The 15,069-nt window shown below is 44.4% G+C and overlaps 1 protein-coding gene across 3 annotated transcripts in view; it reads right to left on the reverse strand.

The window, feature by feature from the left end:
- ARHGAP40 (Rho GTPase activating protein 40) overlaps positions 1-15,069 on the reverse strand; it is a 165,998-nt gene that overhangs the window by 16,302 nt on the left and 134,627 nt on the right. For all 3 annotated transcript variants that reach the window (XM_069243775.1, XM_069243777.1, XM_069243776.1), the window contains exons 9-11: positions 13,578-13,749; positions 12,169-12,251; positions 9,520-9,726 (exon numbers count right to left, since the gene is read on the reverse strand). In XM_069243775.1, the coding sequence (XP_069099876.1) occupies positions 9,520-9,726; positions 12,169-12,251; positions 13,578-13,749 (462 nt within the window). The remainder of the gene's footprint in view (positions 1-9,519; positions 9,727-12,168; positions 12,252-13,577; positions 13,750-15,069) is intronic.

A 15,069-nucleotide genomic window follows, 5' to 3' on the forward strand; every position in this document is an offset into this window, starting at 1 on the left:
CACCTTTTGCCAGGTCCAGTTATCCCTTATTAGTGTAGAAGAGGTGTTTCTAGCAGCTTAGGCTGATAGAAGGTAGCTATGGCAAAGCCGCTTAGGCTGAACTAAGAGACATGTTTTGCTCCTACTATACCATTGGTGTCATATGCACAATATCATAAGAAAACACAATACACAGAAGTACTAAAAATAAAGGTACTTTATTTTTATGACAATATGCCAAAAGTATCTCAGTGAGTACCCTCAGTATGAGGATAAGTTATATACACAAGATATATGTACCATATACTCCAAAAGTGGAATGCGAACCACGAATGGACCCCAAACCTATGTGAGCTTGTAGAGGGTCGCTGGGACTGTAAGAAAACAGTCCGGTTTAGAAAAATAGCCCAACTCAAGACCCTGAAAGGTAGGTGTAAAGTGCACCTACTACCCCTAGAGAGCACAGAAGTCGTGATAGGGGGATTCTGCAGGAAGAACAAACACCAGCAATGCAACAACAGTGGATTTCCGGACCTGAGTACCTCTAAGACAAGGGGACCACGCCCAATAGTCGCGACAGTGTCGAGAGTGGGCAGGAGCCCAGGAAATGTCAGCTGAGGGTGCAAGGAAGCTGCCACCTGTTGGAAGAAGCTTGGAGTTCTGCAAGAAAGAAGAGGACTAGGAACTTCTCCTTTGGAGGATGGATGTCCCACGTCGCGATGAAGCTTGCAGAGGTGTTCCCACGCAGAAAGACCGCAAACAAGCCTTGCTAGCTGCAAGGGTCACGGTAGAGGTTTTTGGGTGCTGCTGTGGCCCAGGAGGGACCAGGATGTCGCCACTTGGAGGAGGAGACAGAGGGGGCGCCCAGCAACTCAGGGAGCCCTCACAGAAGCAGGCAGAACACACAAAAGTACCTGAACAGGCACTTGGAAGGAAAGTGAACCGGAGTCCACACGAAGTCACAAAAGGGAGTCCCAAGACGCCAGAGGACAACTCAGAAGGTTGTGCACTGCAGTATAGAGTGTCAGGGACCCAGGCTTGGCTGGGCATGAAGGAAATCCTGGAAGAGTGCACAGGAGCCGGGGCAGCTGCAATGCAATGCAGTCTAGCGTGGGGAGGCAAGGACTTACCTCCACCAAACTTGGACTGAAGAGTCACTGGACTGTGGGAGTCACTTGGACAGAGTTGCTGAGTTCCAGGGACCACGCTCGTCGTGCTGAGAGGGGACCCAGAGGACAAGTGTTGCAGTCTTTTGGTGCCTGCATTAGCAGGGGGAAGATTCCATCGACCCACAGGAGATTTCTTCAGAGCTTCTGGTGCAGGGTGAAGGCAGGCTACCCCCAGAGCATGCACCACCTGGAAACAGTCGAGAAAGCCGTCAGGATGAGGCGATACAAGGTTGCTAGTAGTCGTCTTGCTACTTTGTTGCGGTTTTGCAGGCGTCCTGAGCAGTCAGCGGTCGATCCTTTGGTAGAAGGTGAAGAGGGAGATGCAGAGGAACTCTGGTGAGCTCTTGCTTTCACTATCTGGTGAGATCCCCAAAGCAGAGACCCTAAATAGCCAGAAAAGGAGGTTTGGCTACCTAGGAAGGAGGATTGGCTACCAAGAGAGGTAAGAGCCTATCAGAAGGAGCCTCTGACGTCACCTGCTGGCACTGGCCACTCAGAGCAGTCCAGTGTGCCACAGACACCTCTGTTTCCAAGATGGTAGAGGTCTGGGACACACTGGAGGAGCTCTGAGCACCTCCCCTGGGAGGTGCAGGTCAGGGGAGTGGTCACTCCCCTTTCCTTTGTCCAGTTTCGCGCCAGAGCAGGGCTGGGGGATCCCTAAACCGGTGTAGACTGGCTTATGCAGAGATGGGTACCATCTGTGCCCATCAAAGCATTTCCAGAGGCTGGGGAGGCTACTCCTCCCCAGCCTTCACACCTATTTCCAAAGGGAGAGGGTGTTACACCCTCTCTCAGAGGACATCCTTTGTTCTGCCTTCCTGGGCCAGGGCCGCCTGAACCCTAGGAGGGCAGAAACCTGTCTGAGGGGTTGGCAGCAGCAGCTGCTGTGGAGACCCCGGAAAGGCAGTTTGGCAGTACCCGGGTTCTGTGCTAGAGACCCGGGGGTCATGGAATTGTCCCCCCAATGCCAGAATGGCATTGGGGTGACAATTCCATGATCTTAGACATGTTACATGACCATGTTCGGAGTTACCATTGTGACGCTGTACATAGGTAGTGACCTATGTACAGTGCACGCGTGTAATGGTGTCCCCGCACTCACAAAGTCCAGGGAATTTGCCCTGAACGATGTGGGGGCACCTTGGCTAGTGCCAGGGTGCCCACACACTAAGTAACTTTGCACCCAACCTTAACCAGGTGAAGGTTAGACATATAGGTGACTTATAAGTTACTTAAGTGCAGTGGTAAATGGCTGTGAAATAACATGGACGTTATTTCACTCAGGCTGCACTGGCAGACCTGTGTAAGAATGGTCAGAGCTCCCTATGGGTGGCAAAAGAAATGCTGCAGCCCATAGGGATCTCCTGGAACCCCAATACCCTGGGTACCTCAGTACCCTATACTAAGGAATTATATGGGTGTACCAGTATGCCAATGTGAATTGGTAAATTTAGTCACTAGCCTGCTAGTGACAAATTTGGAAAGCAGAGAGAGCATAGCCACTGAGGTTCTGGTTAGGAGAGCCTCAGTGAGACAGTTAGGCATCACACAGGGAACACATACAGGGCACATACTTATGAGCACTGGGGCCCTGCCTGGGAGGGTCCCAGTGACAAAGACTAAAACAACATATATACAGTGAAATATGGGGGTAACATGCCAGGCAAGATGGTACTTTCCTACACCTGTGTTCAAGTACTTCTGCGGGTGCTGCCTGCTTCTGCATGAGTTCTCTGTGTTGCTGAGCGCCCCCTCCGTCTCCTCCTTCAAGGGGTGACCTCCTGGTCCTTCCTGGGCCCGGGCAGCACCCATTTTCTTCAACTGCGACCTCTGCAGCTAGCAAGGTTTGTTTGCAGTCTTTCTCCAAAGAAACAACTCTGCATCCTCCAGCATTCCGTGGGACATCTTCTGTGGAAAGGAGAAAGTCTTGGCACCTTCCGTTGTTGCAGAATCTTCAGCTTCTTCCACCCGGAGGCAGCCATTTTGCACCTTCATCCGGGGTTTAGTGGGCTCCTGTCCCCCCCACCCCCCCGGACACTTTTAGTGGGCTCCTGTCCCCCCCCCCCGGACACTTTCATGACTCTTGGACTTGGTCCCCTTCCTTTACAGGTCCTCAGGTCCAGGATTCTGTCTTCAGTGCTTTGCAGTCAGTTGTGGTCTTTGCATAATCTCCTATCACAACTTTAGTGTGTTTCTGGGGAAGTAGGGTCACTTTACTCCTACTTTTCAGGGTCTTGGGGTGGGGTATCTTGTACACCCTTAGTGTTTTCTTACACTCCCAGTGACCCTCTACACACTACACTAGGCCTGGGGTCCCTAAGTGGTTCGCATTCCACTTTCTTAGTATATGGTTTGTGTTGCCCCAGGCCTATTGCATCCTATTGTATGCTAGTGTTTGCACTACTTCTCTAACTGTTTACTTACCTGATTCTGGTTTGTGTGTATATTCTGTGTATTTTACTTACCTCCTAAGGGAGTATATCCTCTGAGATATTTTTGGAACATGGTCACTAAACTAAAGTACCTTTATTTTTAGTAACTCTGAGTATTGTGATTCTTGTGATATAGTGTTATATGATATAAGTGGTATGGTAGGAGCTTTGCATGTCTCCTAGTTCAGCCTAAGCTGCTCTGCTATAGCTACCTCTATCAGCCTAAGCTGCTAGAACACTACTAATCTACTAATAAGGGATAACTGGACCTGGCACAAGGTCATTGTCAGACGTATTTGTTAACTATGGAAGAGAAAAACCTGGTGTTGCATTAGATTTTCACATGGCAGACATTATATTGATTTCAACTGTTGGCAATTCCGATAAAAAGTGACCATTGGCTCGATCAAACTCCTTCATTCAAGATGAACCCTCCATAGTCAGCAATTTAAATAGATAAATGAGACATTAATCAAGAAAGATTAAAAGCTGGTATCTTTTTTCAAACAAAACGTCAGGAAATGACGGTCATCGTATATGGCAAGTTAGCAATAAGAATCCTAGCGCAACCAAAAACTGACACATGCAAACATGAAATCTCTGTCAAGTAAGATTGTATCAAATTTTTAATGCGAGGAAGTATTTAAACTGCGAACAGCAGCTGGTGATGTTCTGTATTCCTGTGAGTTTGCAGTACATTTTTACAATAATTAGTGCACTCACAGTATTTCTTTTTACTTTCAACAACACATAAATATGAGGAATGGGATAAAGGCTTAATCTTGGGAATTTCATCGAACAAAAGCAGAGTGGAATTACAAGCCCCCACGCCTCATTGCTATTGTTGATATTGTTATGGAGAAATGTGTAGAGCATGCGAATGCCAAAAGACATCCTGGTGCTAATATCCACGGCACAAAGCTGAAGGAAAGCCTAGATTAAAGACAAATTATCATCAAAATGAAACCTTTAACTGTACATCAAGAAAAACACAGGATCTAGAGCTATTGGTTGATTACAATGAGCAGGAGAATAACCATGTTTTACCATGTTTTCTGAAAGTAGGAAGATTGTGCTGGTGTATAAGATGTCCTGGAAGATTGTTCCACAACTGACCTGTAGAACAGGTAAAGCTCATGCCTCCCCATCTCTTAGTTTGAATTATATCAACAATGACCTTCTGAGAATTGGCAGAATGTAGTGTTCTTCTGGGACAGTATCACTTGAGGCTTTTCTTTAGGTAAGCTGGGCTCCCCCATAAAAGGTTTTATGAGCTAGGCATAGGGCCTTAAACATAACTCATTTAACTACAGTAAACCAGTAACGTTTTTGCAGTATCTCTGCCACTGGCTTTAATTCAGGAATTTTAATTTGCAGGCGGTCTGCTGCTTTCTGTAGGCTTTGTAGTTTTTTTTTTTTTCAAAGAATGCTGGTGAATGCCCAGATATAGTGTATTGCAATAATGCAGTCTTGACAATACTAAGGCTGTGATTAATGATTTTTTAAATTCAAATGGTATGTAGGGAAGCACCTTCTTTAGCTTCTGCAAAAGCAAGAGCAGGTCAGTTTATTGTTGTCTGTTGATTGCTTTTATTGCATTATGAAAGTAACAGTATAATAATGTATTTGTACCTTTAATATAATATTGTGGTCTGTTCATATATTCATGGAAGAGTGTTTCCATAAACATATATTTCCATGTAAGACTGTAAAATTTCTTACAGGATTATTCCCTCACTGTCAGGTTACAACTGAAAACATGTTCCTAGTAATCCTTGAAAACAGTATAAATAAGATGCCTTAAGCTCCCTGAATTTGAGAGTCACATGCTTGCATCTAGGGAGCTCAATGTCCAAGGATATTAATTGATAACTCTTTTCGGATATCTCAGAAAAACAACAGCCTTGTGAGCAGAGATGAGCCTGTTCTCACCAAACAGTCATGAGATGATGTATTTCTTCTCAGATTGTGGCAGACTTTTTAGGAATTACATCTTAATAGAAGGGATTCAGTAGGAAGGGGGGTTATCAAAAATAAGATGGCATCTCTATTCATGACATTTATTTTCTGCACATTTTCTTTGCCACTGTGTGATATGTGGCACCATAAATCTACATATGTTCTTCACAAGTTTGTTTTCTATTAAAAGAATCTTAAAATACTATCCCAAGCATCTCTCAAGTATACTGCATAGGGGAAAGGATGCGATGCACTCAGGAAACTTTTTCTGTTGTCTCAAACAGTCTGTTCCTAAGGCAGATCATTTTCAAGGTAACATTATTGGAGTCTGTGGGACATCTGCATGATCTCTCTGACCAGATGGAAGTGGTACACCTGCACTGCCAGGGTGTCAAGGAAAATGTAACGAGTGTGACCATGATTAGCTTGGAAATATGTAAACCTTTTTAAGAACCCTCATGGAACAGGTACCTCCATCATGCAGGATGTCAGCTTGTGATTCATTCACACATAGAAATCTAGAGCCTTTTTCTTAAATTGATTTTATAATTGCTATTAATCTGCAATGTATGATGCCTTTATCAATCATAGCTTTTGTAAACCGCAGCACTATAACCCCTAGGGGTATCTGGGAGCTGAGGGTGCTGTGAAGCCACGTCTTGAGTCTCCTTCTGAAGTCCACCAGGGAGGGAGCTGTTCAGGGGTGGAGGGGCAGGATGTTCCAAGACATGTTTGCTGTGTTGGAGTAGAGGTGGCCTCGGCTGTGATGGATGTGGGATGTGTGTGAGAGGTTTAGTGAGGTGGAGCGTAGTTGTCTTCCTGGGACGTAGAAGCTCAGTTGATGGTTGATGTAGGATGGCCCTAGGTTGTGGAGAGCCTTGTATGAGAGTGTGAGGATTTTGAATTGGCAACTCTTCTGGACAGGGAGCAAGTGGAGGTTCATGAGGTTTGGGGTGATGCTTGAGCCCTTGGGGAGGTTGAGGATGAGACTGGCTGCTGTGTACTGTAGAGTCTGTAGTCTTTAAAGTAACTGGGAGGACATACTGACAGAGTGTGTTGCCACAGTCAAGGCGGCTGGTGGCCTGGGTGTGCAAGACTGTCTTTCTGGTGTCGGTAGAGATCCATTTGAAGATTCGGCAGACCATACAGAAGGATTTGAAGCAGAGGGAGGTTTACTTGTTGATTCATGAATGGTTGGCAGTCGAGGATGATGCTGAGGTTTCATGCATGGCCTGATGGGGAGAACGATGATCCGAATTCTGCTGGCCACCAGCTGTGGCCCCATATTTGAGTAATCTTCCCAAAGATCAGAACTTCTGTTTTGTCAAAGTTTAGTTTGAGACAGCTGTTTTTCATCCATGTTGCTAGATTGGTCATGGCATTGTGGAAGTTGACTTTGGTTGTGGGAGTCTTTGGTGAGCGAGAGGATTAGAGGGGTGTCGAGTGCAAGGGGGGGGGGTCATGATGTTGAACAAGGTTGGGCTGATTGAGGATCCTTGGGGTACACTGCAGGTGATGTTCTTGGGTGTAGAAGTGAAGGGAGAAGGCGGATGCTCTGCGTGGAGACTGTTGAGGAGAGTGCGGTGGGAAACTGCATTGAATGCTGTGCAAAGGCCCGACGAATGAGAGCTGCTAACTCTCCTCAGTCAAGGAGGGTCCTGATGTCATCTGTGGCAGCGATCAGTGCAGTCTGTGTGTGTGGTTGGCCAGGAATCATGATTGTGAGGCATCGAGAAGGTGGTTTTGTTCAAGGTAGTCAGTGAGCTGTTGGTTGATGGTTTTCTCGAGCACTTTGGCTGGGAAGGAGAGCAGAGCGACTGGTCTGTAGTTTGAGGTCACTTTAAGAGGGGGGGGTCTGACCTCCGCTTGCTTCCATTCATCCGGGAAGGCTGCCGCGGAGATGTAGGTGTTGAGGATACAGGTTAGTTCAGGGCTAGTTTTGGCTTCAAGGCTGAAAACCTGGTGGGGGCACGTGCCCTGGGCCTGTCCCCATAGGGTTGTTTACCTTGCCCCAGCTTTCAGTGGAGGATGTTGAGGTGCTTTGAGGAGGTGTGTTGGAATTGGAGATGGTACAGAGGACGATGACGTGGTCGGTCCATGCGAGTTCAGTCATGTGGGTGAAACTGAGTCTGTCACTTAAAGTGAAGATGGCATCCAGTGTGTGTCCGCTTTATGCATGGGTTTGGTGACCAGTTGGGTGAGGCTGATGTCCTCTATGAGAGAAGTGGAGTTGGTGTCGTTAAGTTGGAAATTTAGATTGCCGATTAGGACGTAGAGAAGGGAGTCAATGGCAATGGTGCAATGAGGTTGGCGATGGTATCGCAGAAGGCTAGGCATGGTCCCAGGGGTCTGTATGCGAGGGTGCCTTGCATTGTTGTGTTGGGATTGGTCTGTAGTCAGAAGCAGAGGTGCTCCATGAGGGGCGCTGGGTCGTCGTCGGTGATGGTGCATTGGATAGTTTACTTGAAGATGATGGCGATGCCCCCGCCATGTTTGTTGGTGCAATATCAGTGTATCCTCTTGTAGGTATCAGGGGTGGCTGTGGCAATGTCGGTGTTTGAGGAGGGTGTTAGCCATGTTTCGGTGATGATGGCGACATCCAGGTCGTGGGTGTTAATGGTATTCCAGATTTCCATGGTGTGTTTGCATAAGGAGGGAGCCCTTAGCAGAATGCACTTGAGTGGTTTGTGATTGTTTGTAGCCTTCTGTGTGTAAATTAGTTTGCGCAGGGGGGCCAGCGTTGCAAAAGAAACGGCAGTCTAGGAAGGGTCCTTTGGTTGAGCTTGGGGAGGCCGTGAAGCAGCTGTTGATGGGGTGTCCGACATTCAGGGCCTGGAGCTCCTTGGTGGTGTAGCGGAGGCGGGTGGGAAGACAAGGGGTACTGGCACTGGGCACTGTCCAGGTGCAGGTGGGCACAGATGGGCTTGCCTTTGGCACACCTTCGGTGCTCCACAAGTCGGCTGCGTCTGGCATTATATGTCCTGGGAGGTGGGAGGGACAGGCGTGGGGGCTGCTGATGCGGGAGGGTGGGAGCGACAGTGGTGAGAAGGAGGCATCGGCAGGGGTGTCAACAAGCCCAATCAGGCTCAGAAATGCGGGTGGAGCTGTTGCAATCAGGCTCAGGAAGGTGGACAGACCAGATGAGAATCATTCATATCTGAATGTCAATAATAAGATTATTAAACATAAGCCACTACAAAAAAGGTTCGCTGATTAAAGTAAGTTGGTAAATTTTGTTGATAAAGTGGGATAAAGTGTTTTCTACCCTTAGAAATCAAATAGGAAAACAATTAGCATGCTTGCATAGCCAATAGGCAGTGATTTAAATTAAACACTTAGACTACCATTAGTATTAGGTTTTGGGGTTTTGCACATGGTGCATGCAGGGTTAGATTGATGTGAGGGATAGAGTATTATAGATAGGACGATATCTAAGGTTGAGGGCTATGAACAATGACAATAAAGGGCTGGGTAATAAAAGTGTTAGATATGAAAGACAAAGGTTTATGCGCTAGCAAGCAGTTACAATAGAGGTTAGCTTTAGGTTTAGTGTAATTGATGTAAAACACCATTTTAGGTGTGGAGGATGTTTTGATGGCAACAGTGTTATGGTCATCAACAGAATATTAATTAACTCCCAGTCTTCTGGGCAAAGCTATCATAAGTAAATCAGGTGCACTGCCATTGTGGCACACTGGACATGAGTAACCCACTGACACCTATCATGGCAGAGTTTTACTACTCACCTATGAATCCTAGAGAGGTGAAGACCAGTTTTTCATTTTTTGCTTCATCACTGTTCAGACATGGTATTTCAGGACATTGTTTATCATGACTTAAGATTCAAAGATGGGAAACATAAGCTAGTGACTTCATTGAAGCAAGATATAAACCTTGTGCTAAAGATCTTCTGTATTTTGAGAGATAAACCATTCCTAACACGAAATCATTTCTTCTTCAGCAATCAACCAATGACTTACAGTCCACAGTAGATCTTGATAGTGAATCATCAATCGGACAACATCCGCTGCTCCCTCAGCCAGTTGCTTCTCCTTCCCTTCAGGGATTTTAGTGGACATCCCTCGATGCATGAATAGATTTGGTGCCATGACAGTGGAAACATTCCACAGGTTCATCTTGTTCTTTTTCTCATGAACAACTACTTTTCGGAGAAATTCTAGCAAAGCCTTAAATAAATCATTAAAAAAAAAAAAAAAGGAGTTACTTTAAAAACACATAAAGGTCATCTAAAAGGCACTAAATGGTTAACAAAGGAGGCCACTGTGCAATTCTTCTTCTAGTAAATTGTGCTTTCAACCTCAATTCTTCTTTACATATTTGGTGGAATTCTAGGCATGTACTACAAAGCAGACTGGAAGCAATTTGTTACAAAACACAAGGCTTCAATAATGAAAGATAAAGTTACAAGTGGGTAGGATAACAACGTCCAAGCAGTATCAATAATGTTAATTCAACTCAGCCTAAGGATCTTACCTTGAAAAACAATGATGAACTCCCACCTGGCTAGTTCCTGAAGAATTATAATAGATCCAGTGGTAAGGGAGGTGGCATTGCCATGATCTACAAGACAGACTTATTTGTAGCCTGAGACAATGTACTGTCTCAGACTGTGAAAATGCGCTCTTCAAAATCTCTCTGATTAACAATTTAACATTCTCACGGCTTCTAATTTATCATTCCCCAGGCCCTTACAAAACAGTCTGGGCGGCACCAAACAATATTATGGCACCAGTGGTCATCGAACAATCCAATTTTAATGTCATTAGGGATCTCAACCTGCATCTCAACACCACACATGATAATGATATCACCAACTTCATAGACGAGCTTTCAGCTATGCAGTTAACCTAATTGGTCACCCCCCCCCCCCCCCCCCACCAAGGCCCAAAACAAATGTAGGTTTCTGAATGCACAATACCTTGGCTTTTAAGTTCAAGTCAAAATGGTAGCTGGTACGTGCTTTGGGCGTTTTTTAGAAGCCTCAAGCCCATCTTGAGCCTTTTTTACTTCTGCCCCCGAGAAACCATTATTCAGGCACTAATTCTGTCCAGATTAGATTACTGCAACAGCCTGTACCTGGGAGTCAACAAATCAGTGACAAAAAAAATAAATCCTCCAGCTGGTCCAAAATACGGCAGCTAGGCTGCTATTCTCCCTCCCTAAATTTTGCCACACCTACAGACTCCTTTTGCAAGCTGCACTGGTTCTTTGAGGACAAGCTCATTCACTTCAAGACCCTGTGCATCACTCACAAGACCTTGCAATCTAAGAGGGCCCCATCCTGTTCAACTTCATATCACCATACTTGCTCCTGCGACCCTTGGACTCAACCGATTTCAACCTGCCTGTTGTTCCCCGAATAAGGAGACCAAGAGGATGGTTGCCTCTTCTGTGCTTCAGCCCCTTCTCTTTGGAACTTACACCCTCAGTTAAACCCAAAGTCATCTGCTTTTTAGGAAATCTCTTAAGACTTGGTTCTTCTTCATCTAGCCCACCCCCGCCCATTTAGGTGCCAGCGGCTGAAGCTCTTATGTCCTTGAGTTCAGAGCTGGGAAGTTCTTTTTTTTGGGCAGCTATGCCCTCTACAGGCCCCTTAACAAACATAACCTAACACAAAATGCCAGTGACCTAAAAACTTGTGTGGCTAAACCTGTTAATTGACAATGGCAATTTTATTATCGTAAATTGTTTGGGAAAAAAAAAAAAAAAAAAAGACCGGCAAAATCACTAAAAATCAGAATAGAATCAGGCATAAACAAAGGTTACGTCTCTCTTTCCTGCTAAATCTTTTATGTATCCAGATCTTATTCAACATTCAAAGGATACTGTGGGTGTAGAATACATAGAGGGTCACCTAGATCTAGCCTCATTGGTAAACAGGTTGCAAACCTAGTTTTTGCAATAATGCGGATTAAAAGTTGAACGCAAGGTGTGTACACTACAGTGTTTGTATTGGCACATATCATCAGGTCAGACCTTCTAGTAATGGTTAGTGTAAACCGGAGCCAGAAGTATTAACAACGAATGCAAATAAGATTCACACATTTCTTTACCCATCTACTAATAAGGGTAAAAAAAAACACAAACAATACTCATTGAGTGGGTCTTGATATCCCCAGAATGCAATGCCCACGTAGCTATTCTTTCAACTCGGGTGATAAGCCAAATGGGAAAGTCATTGATTTGAAGAGAAAACAATATATAAAACAAATAAATAACATGAAACTTGGGAAATATAAAGGAAACTTGGATTAACTCCAGACAGTTCCCTTGCACAGTTTGTGTTTATCAGAATGAAATAACTTACATAATTCCTGTGCTGGAGATTACTAAGATTCTAATTAAGAAAAAAAGAGAACTTAAAGGCGATATTGTAGTTAACCTATATTAGGGACAAAACAAACATGATGAAAATAAGCTAAGTTATGTGTCCGCGGTTTTGCCTCATGATTATAGACTTTCTTTCATCTGCGCTAACATACATTGAGGGCACTATCCATCTCATTGCTAGAGAACCAGCACCAAAGCCTGGGTAGCTGATAATTCAGCTTTACATGTAATGTTTTTTTTTTTTTAATAAATGAATTGCAGTAAGATAATGTCCTCACCTTCAGAGTGTTTCTGTTGGACTCTGGAAGAATCAGTATGAGCAAGTTAAGGGCTTGTAATCTTTGCTTCAGGTCTGGAATACCTGTGATGAGAAAAATGAGAATTCGATAAAGAAAATGAGCAATCGCCACCGAACTGGGAATCCTCGACTCGGCACCAGAAGTAAACCAGACTATTACACGGAATATGCAGAAGCAGGAATACAGGGTATCAAAGAGAATTAAATATCCACCAGCCACAACAAAACCTTTGTGGAGAGTACAATATATTCAAAAAGCTATTTTAAGCATGAAAAGCCATGAGGATTAGGCGGACCTCAGCAGGTCTGGTCCAGGGACAGAACTCATCCCAAATTCTGATACGAAGATATAAATTCATGGGCATATGGACACAGCCTCTCAACAGGTGCTAGGAGTATGGAAGTGGTTGAGGTGCTACACATGACATTTCTAGTGAGGATCTAGGATTATGGATGTACATTAGGTACAAAACACTGCCTCTTGTGAGGATCATGGGGGTACTTGAGGTACAACACACTACTTTAGTGAAGCTACTATATCTGAGAGATACACATAATATTGCACTCTACTTCGTGTGAGGGTCTACGATCATAGAGATATATGGGGGGGTACTCAACTATGGCAAGTAAGGAATTGCGATTAGGTACGGAACATAAAGACACAGGCCAGAAAGTGGTAATCTGAAAATATCTAAAAAATAACTGTGGAAGAACTGTAAGGATCATAAACAAAACAACAACCCAGTACTTGTAATACAATACTGATATTTATATAACATGTATGCTGTTGTAAAACATCTTTACTGTTGGAAATTGAATACATTTTATCCTTCCAGTTATGGGCAAATTGCTCTACTTGGCTCTAAAATTAAGTTGATGTGTAAAGGGCATTAGTTGTGTCTAAAATAGCACAGACCACACTATATATTACTTAATTTTACAGCTGCTCAAGTCTTGAAATGCAGAGATAACTTCTATACAGAGCATTTCCTCTATGCATATATGGGTGGCGGGAAATACCTAGGTCACACCTGGATTCATACATAGTTCTTCCCCTCTGGGATAACGTTTGGATTTACAACAAACACGTCACTCTGAAATAACCTTTTCTTAGTGTGTGAACTTAACAACATGTACTCCAAGCTATTTTCATAAGGTTCTCTGAGGGGCTGCTAGACCTGCTCTGAGGCCCTGCTGTCTGGAACACATTGATTAGTAAGTGAATGAGGTGTTCTCACAGTGAATTACTAGCATTCCCTATAGGAAAAGCATCAGAGGACATCTGTTCCAAGTCTGCATTATCTACTAGTTTATGCACATCTTAGCCGAGCAAAATTAAATAAACGTTTTTCAGTCAATCATGCTACAATAATTTTATAGAGGGCATACTTTGGACTGCTGCAAAGGCAGAGATATATTCAGTAGTCAACAGTGGTGTCGGGAGCTCCCGGATGAATTTCTTTAACAGCCCAGATGCGTCATTCTGATGGACGTCATCCCAACTGAAGTGGCCGCCATAAAGGTCAACATAAAAGTCACTCTCGAGCTTCTGCTGCAGGCACTGGAGGGGGAGAAGGAGAAAGACCGATCATATGAACTTAGCATAAAGTTCCACAGAAGAAGAGGCAGTCACCCTAATGTGCAAAAGGAGAATCAAAATGACCAATAATTTTGATTTATATAGGTTAAGTACATATACCTGTCACGTTGCTTTTACAGAGTTACATAGCGTTATGGCCATTTGTCACCGAAACACAATATATTTGTGGTACAAATTACTTATTTACTATGTGTTTTATGGTCTGGCATCCTCTGTTTTGTTTTTTTAATTTGGAAGAAAAAACCTTCCTATACACAGTTACCTCACCTGAACCATTGTGCGTATCTAGCAGTATCTTGTCAACTTCCTACAAGCATGCATGCAATTTCTTGGTGTGGGTGGGTGTTGGGACAGGAATATTTCATGCATGGTGAATGGGCACATACTCCTGCACTGTGTGCCCCACTACATGTGAATCTGGTCTCCTGACTTTCTTTTAACCCTGCCACCACACTGATCTAGTGGGAAAGCAGAGGTATAAGACTGTATCTGACAATGTGAAGTCCCAAACCTGTCTTGTGAACTGGAGGGGCACATCCTGCGTACTTTCATTTGTTGACAGTAGCCTGCTGCGTTCAACTAAGTGAGTAAAACCAGGAGCTTCCAGTGACTCCCAGTCTGTTTGCATAGTATTGCACGAGAACTGCCCCAAAGATTTCACCAAATCAAATGTGGTTGTGTCTCCTACATCTGCCGCAGGACGTGAGCTACTGCTGTTAACGCCCAATTGAAAGAAGATACATCACAATTAAGTGGAATTCTGTTGGTTTTTGGAGCTGCAACTACACATTGACACTGAGTAGAGCACAGCTGGACTCGGGGGCCACAACTGCTAAAAAAAAAAAATACAAAAAAGCCATGTCATCACATCCAGAACCCCAGTGGTCTATTCGTCCTTCAAACCAGGAAGCATTGGCCGTGCCTGTCACATCACCAGATCTGTGCTCGTAGAGGTATGGCAAGACATCTGTAAGAGGAGCAAAGGACTGAGATATGCTCAGACAAAGTAGAGCACAAGGACTTGAGACTTTCTGCCCAAACTAAACCATAAGTTATTACTACTGAACTGAGTTGCACTTATAAACTCAGAGGAAAGAGTGACAAGACCTGCATCTGTGCCCAATTCATGCCTCGGCCACAGAATAAAGGGCACTGTAGTTAATAGGGTCACTTGGGAGAGGAAAGAACACTGTAACCAGGGGCGAGAGGATACTTACTGAGATCACAGCCAGGGATATAACCCTTTTTCTACTAACTGACTGAATTATGTAATAGTCAGTT

Source organism: Pleurodeles waltl, chromosome 7, assembly GCF_031143425.1.
Source record: "Pleurodeles waltl isolate 20211129_DDA chromosome 7, aPleWal1.hap1.20221129, whole genome shotgun sequence".
Taxonomy (NCBI): Eukaryota; Metazoa; Chordata; class Amphibia; order Caudata; family Salamandridae; genus Pleurodeles; species Pleurodeles waltl.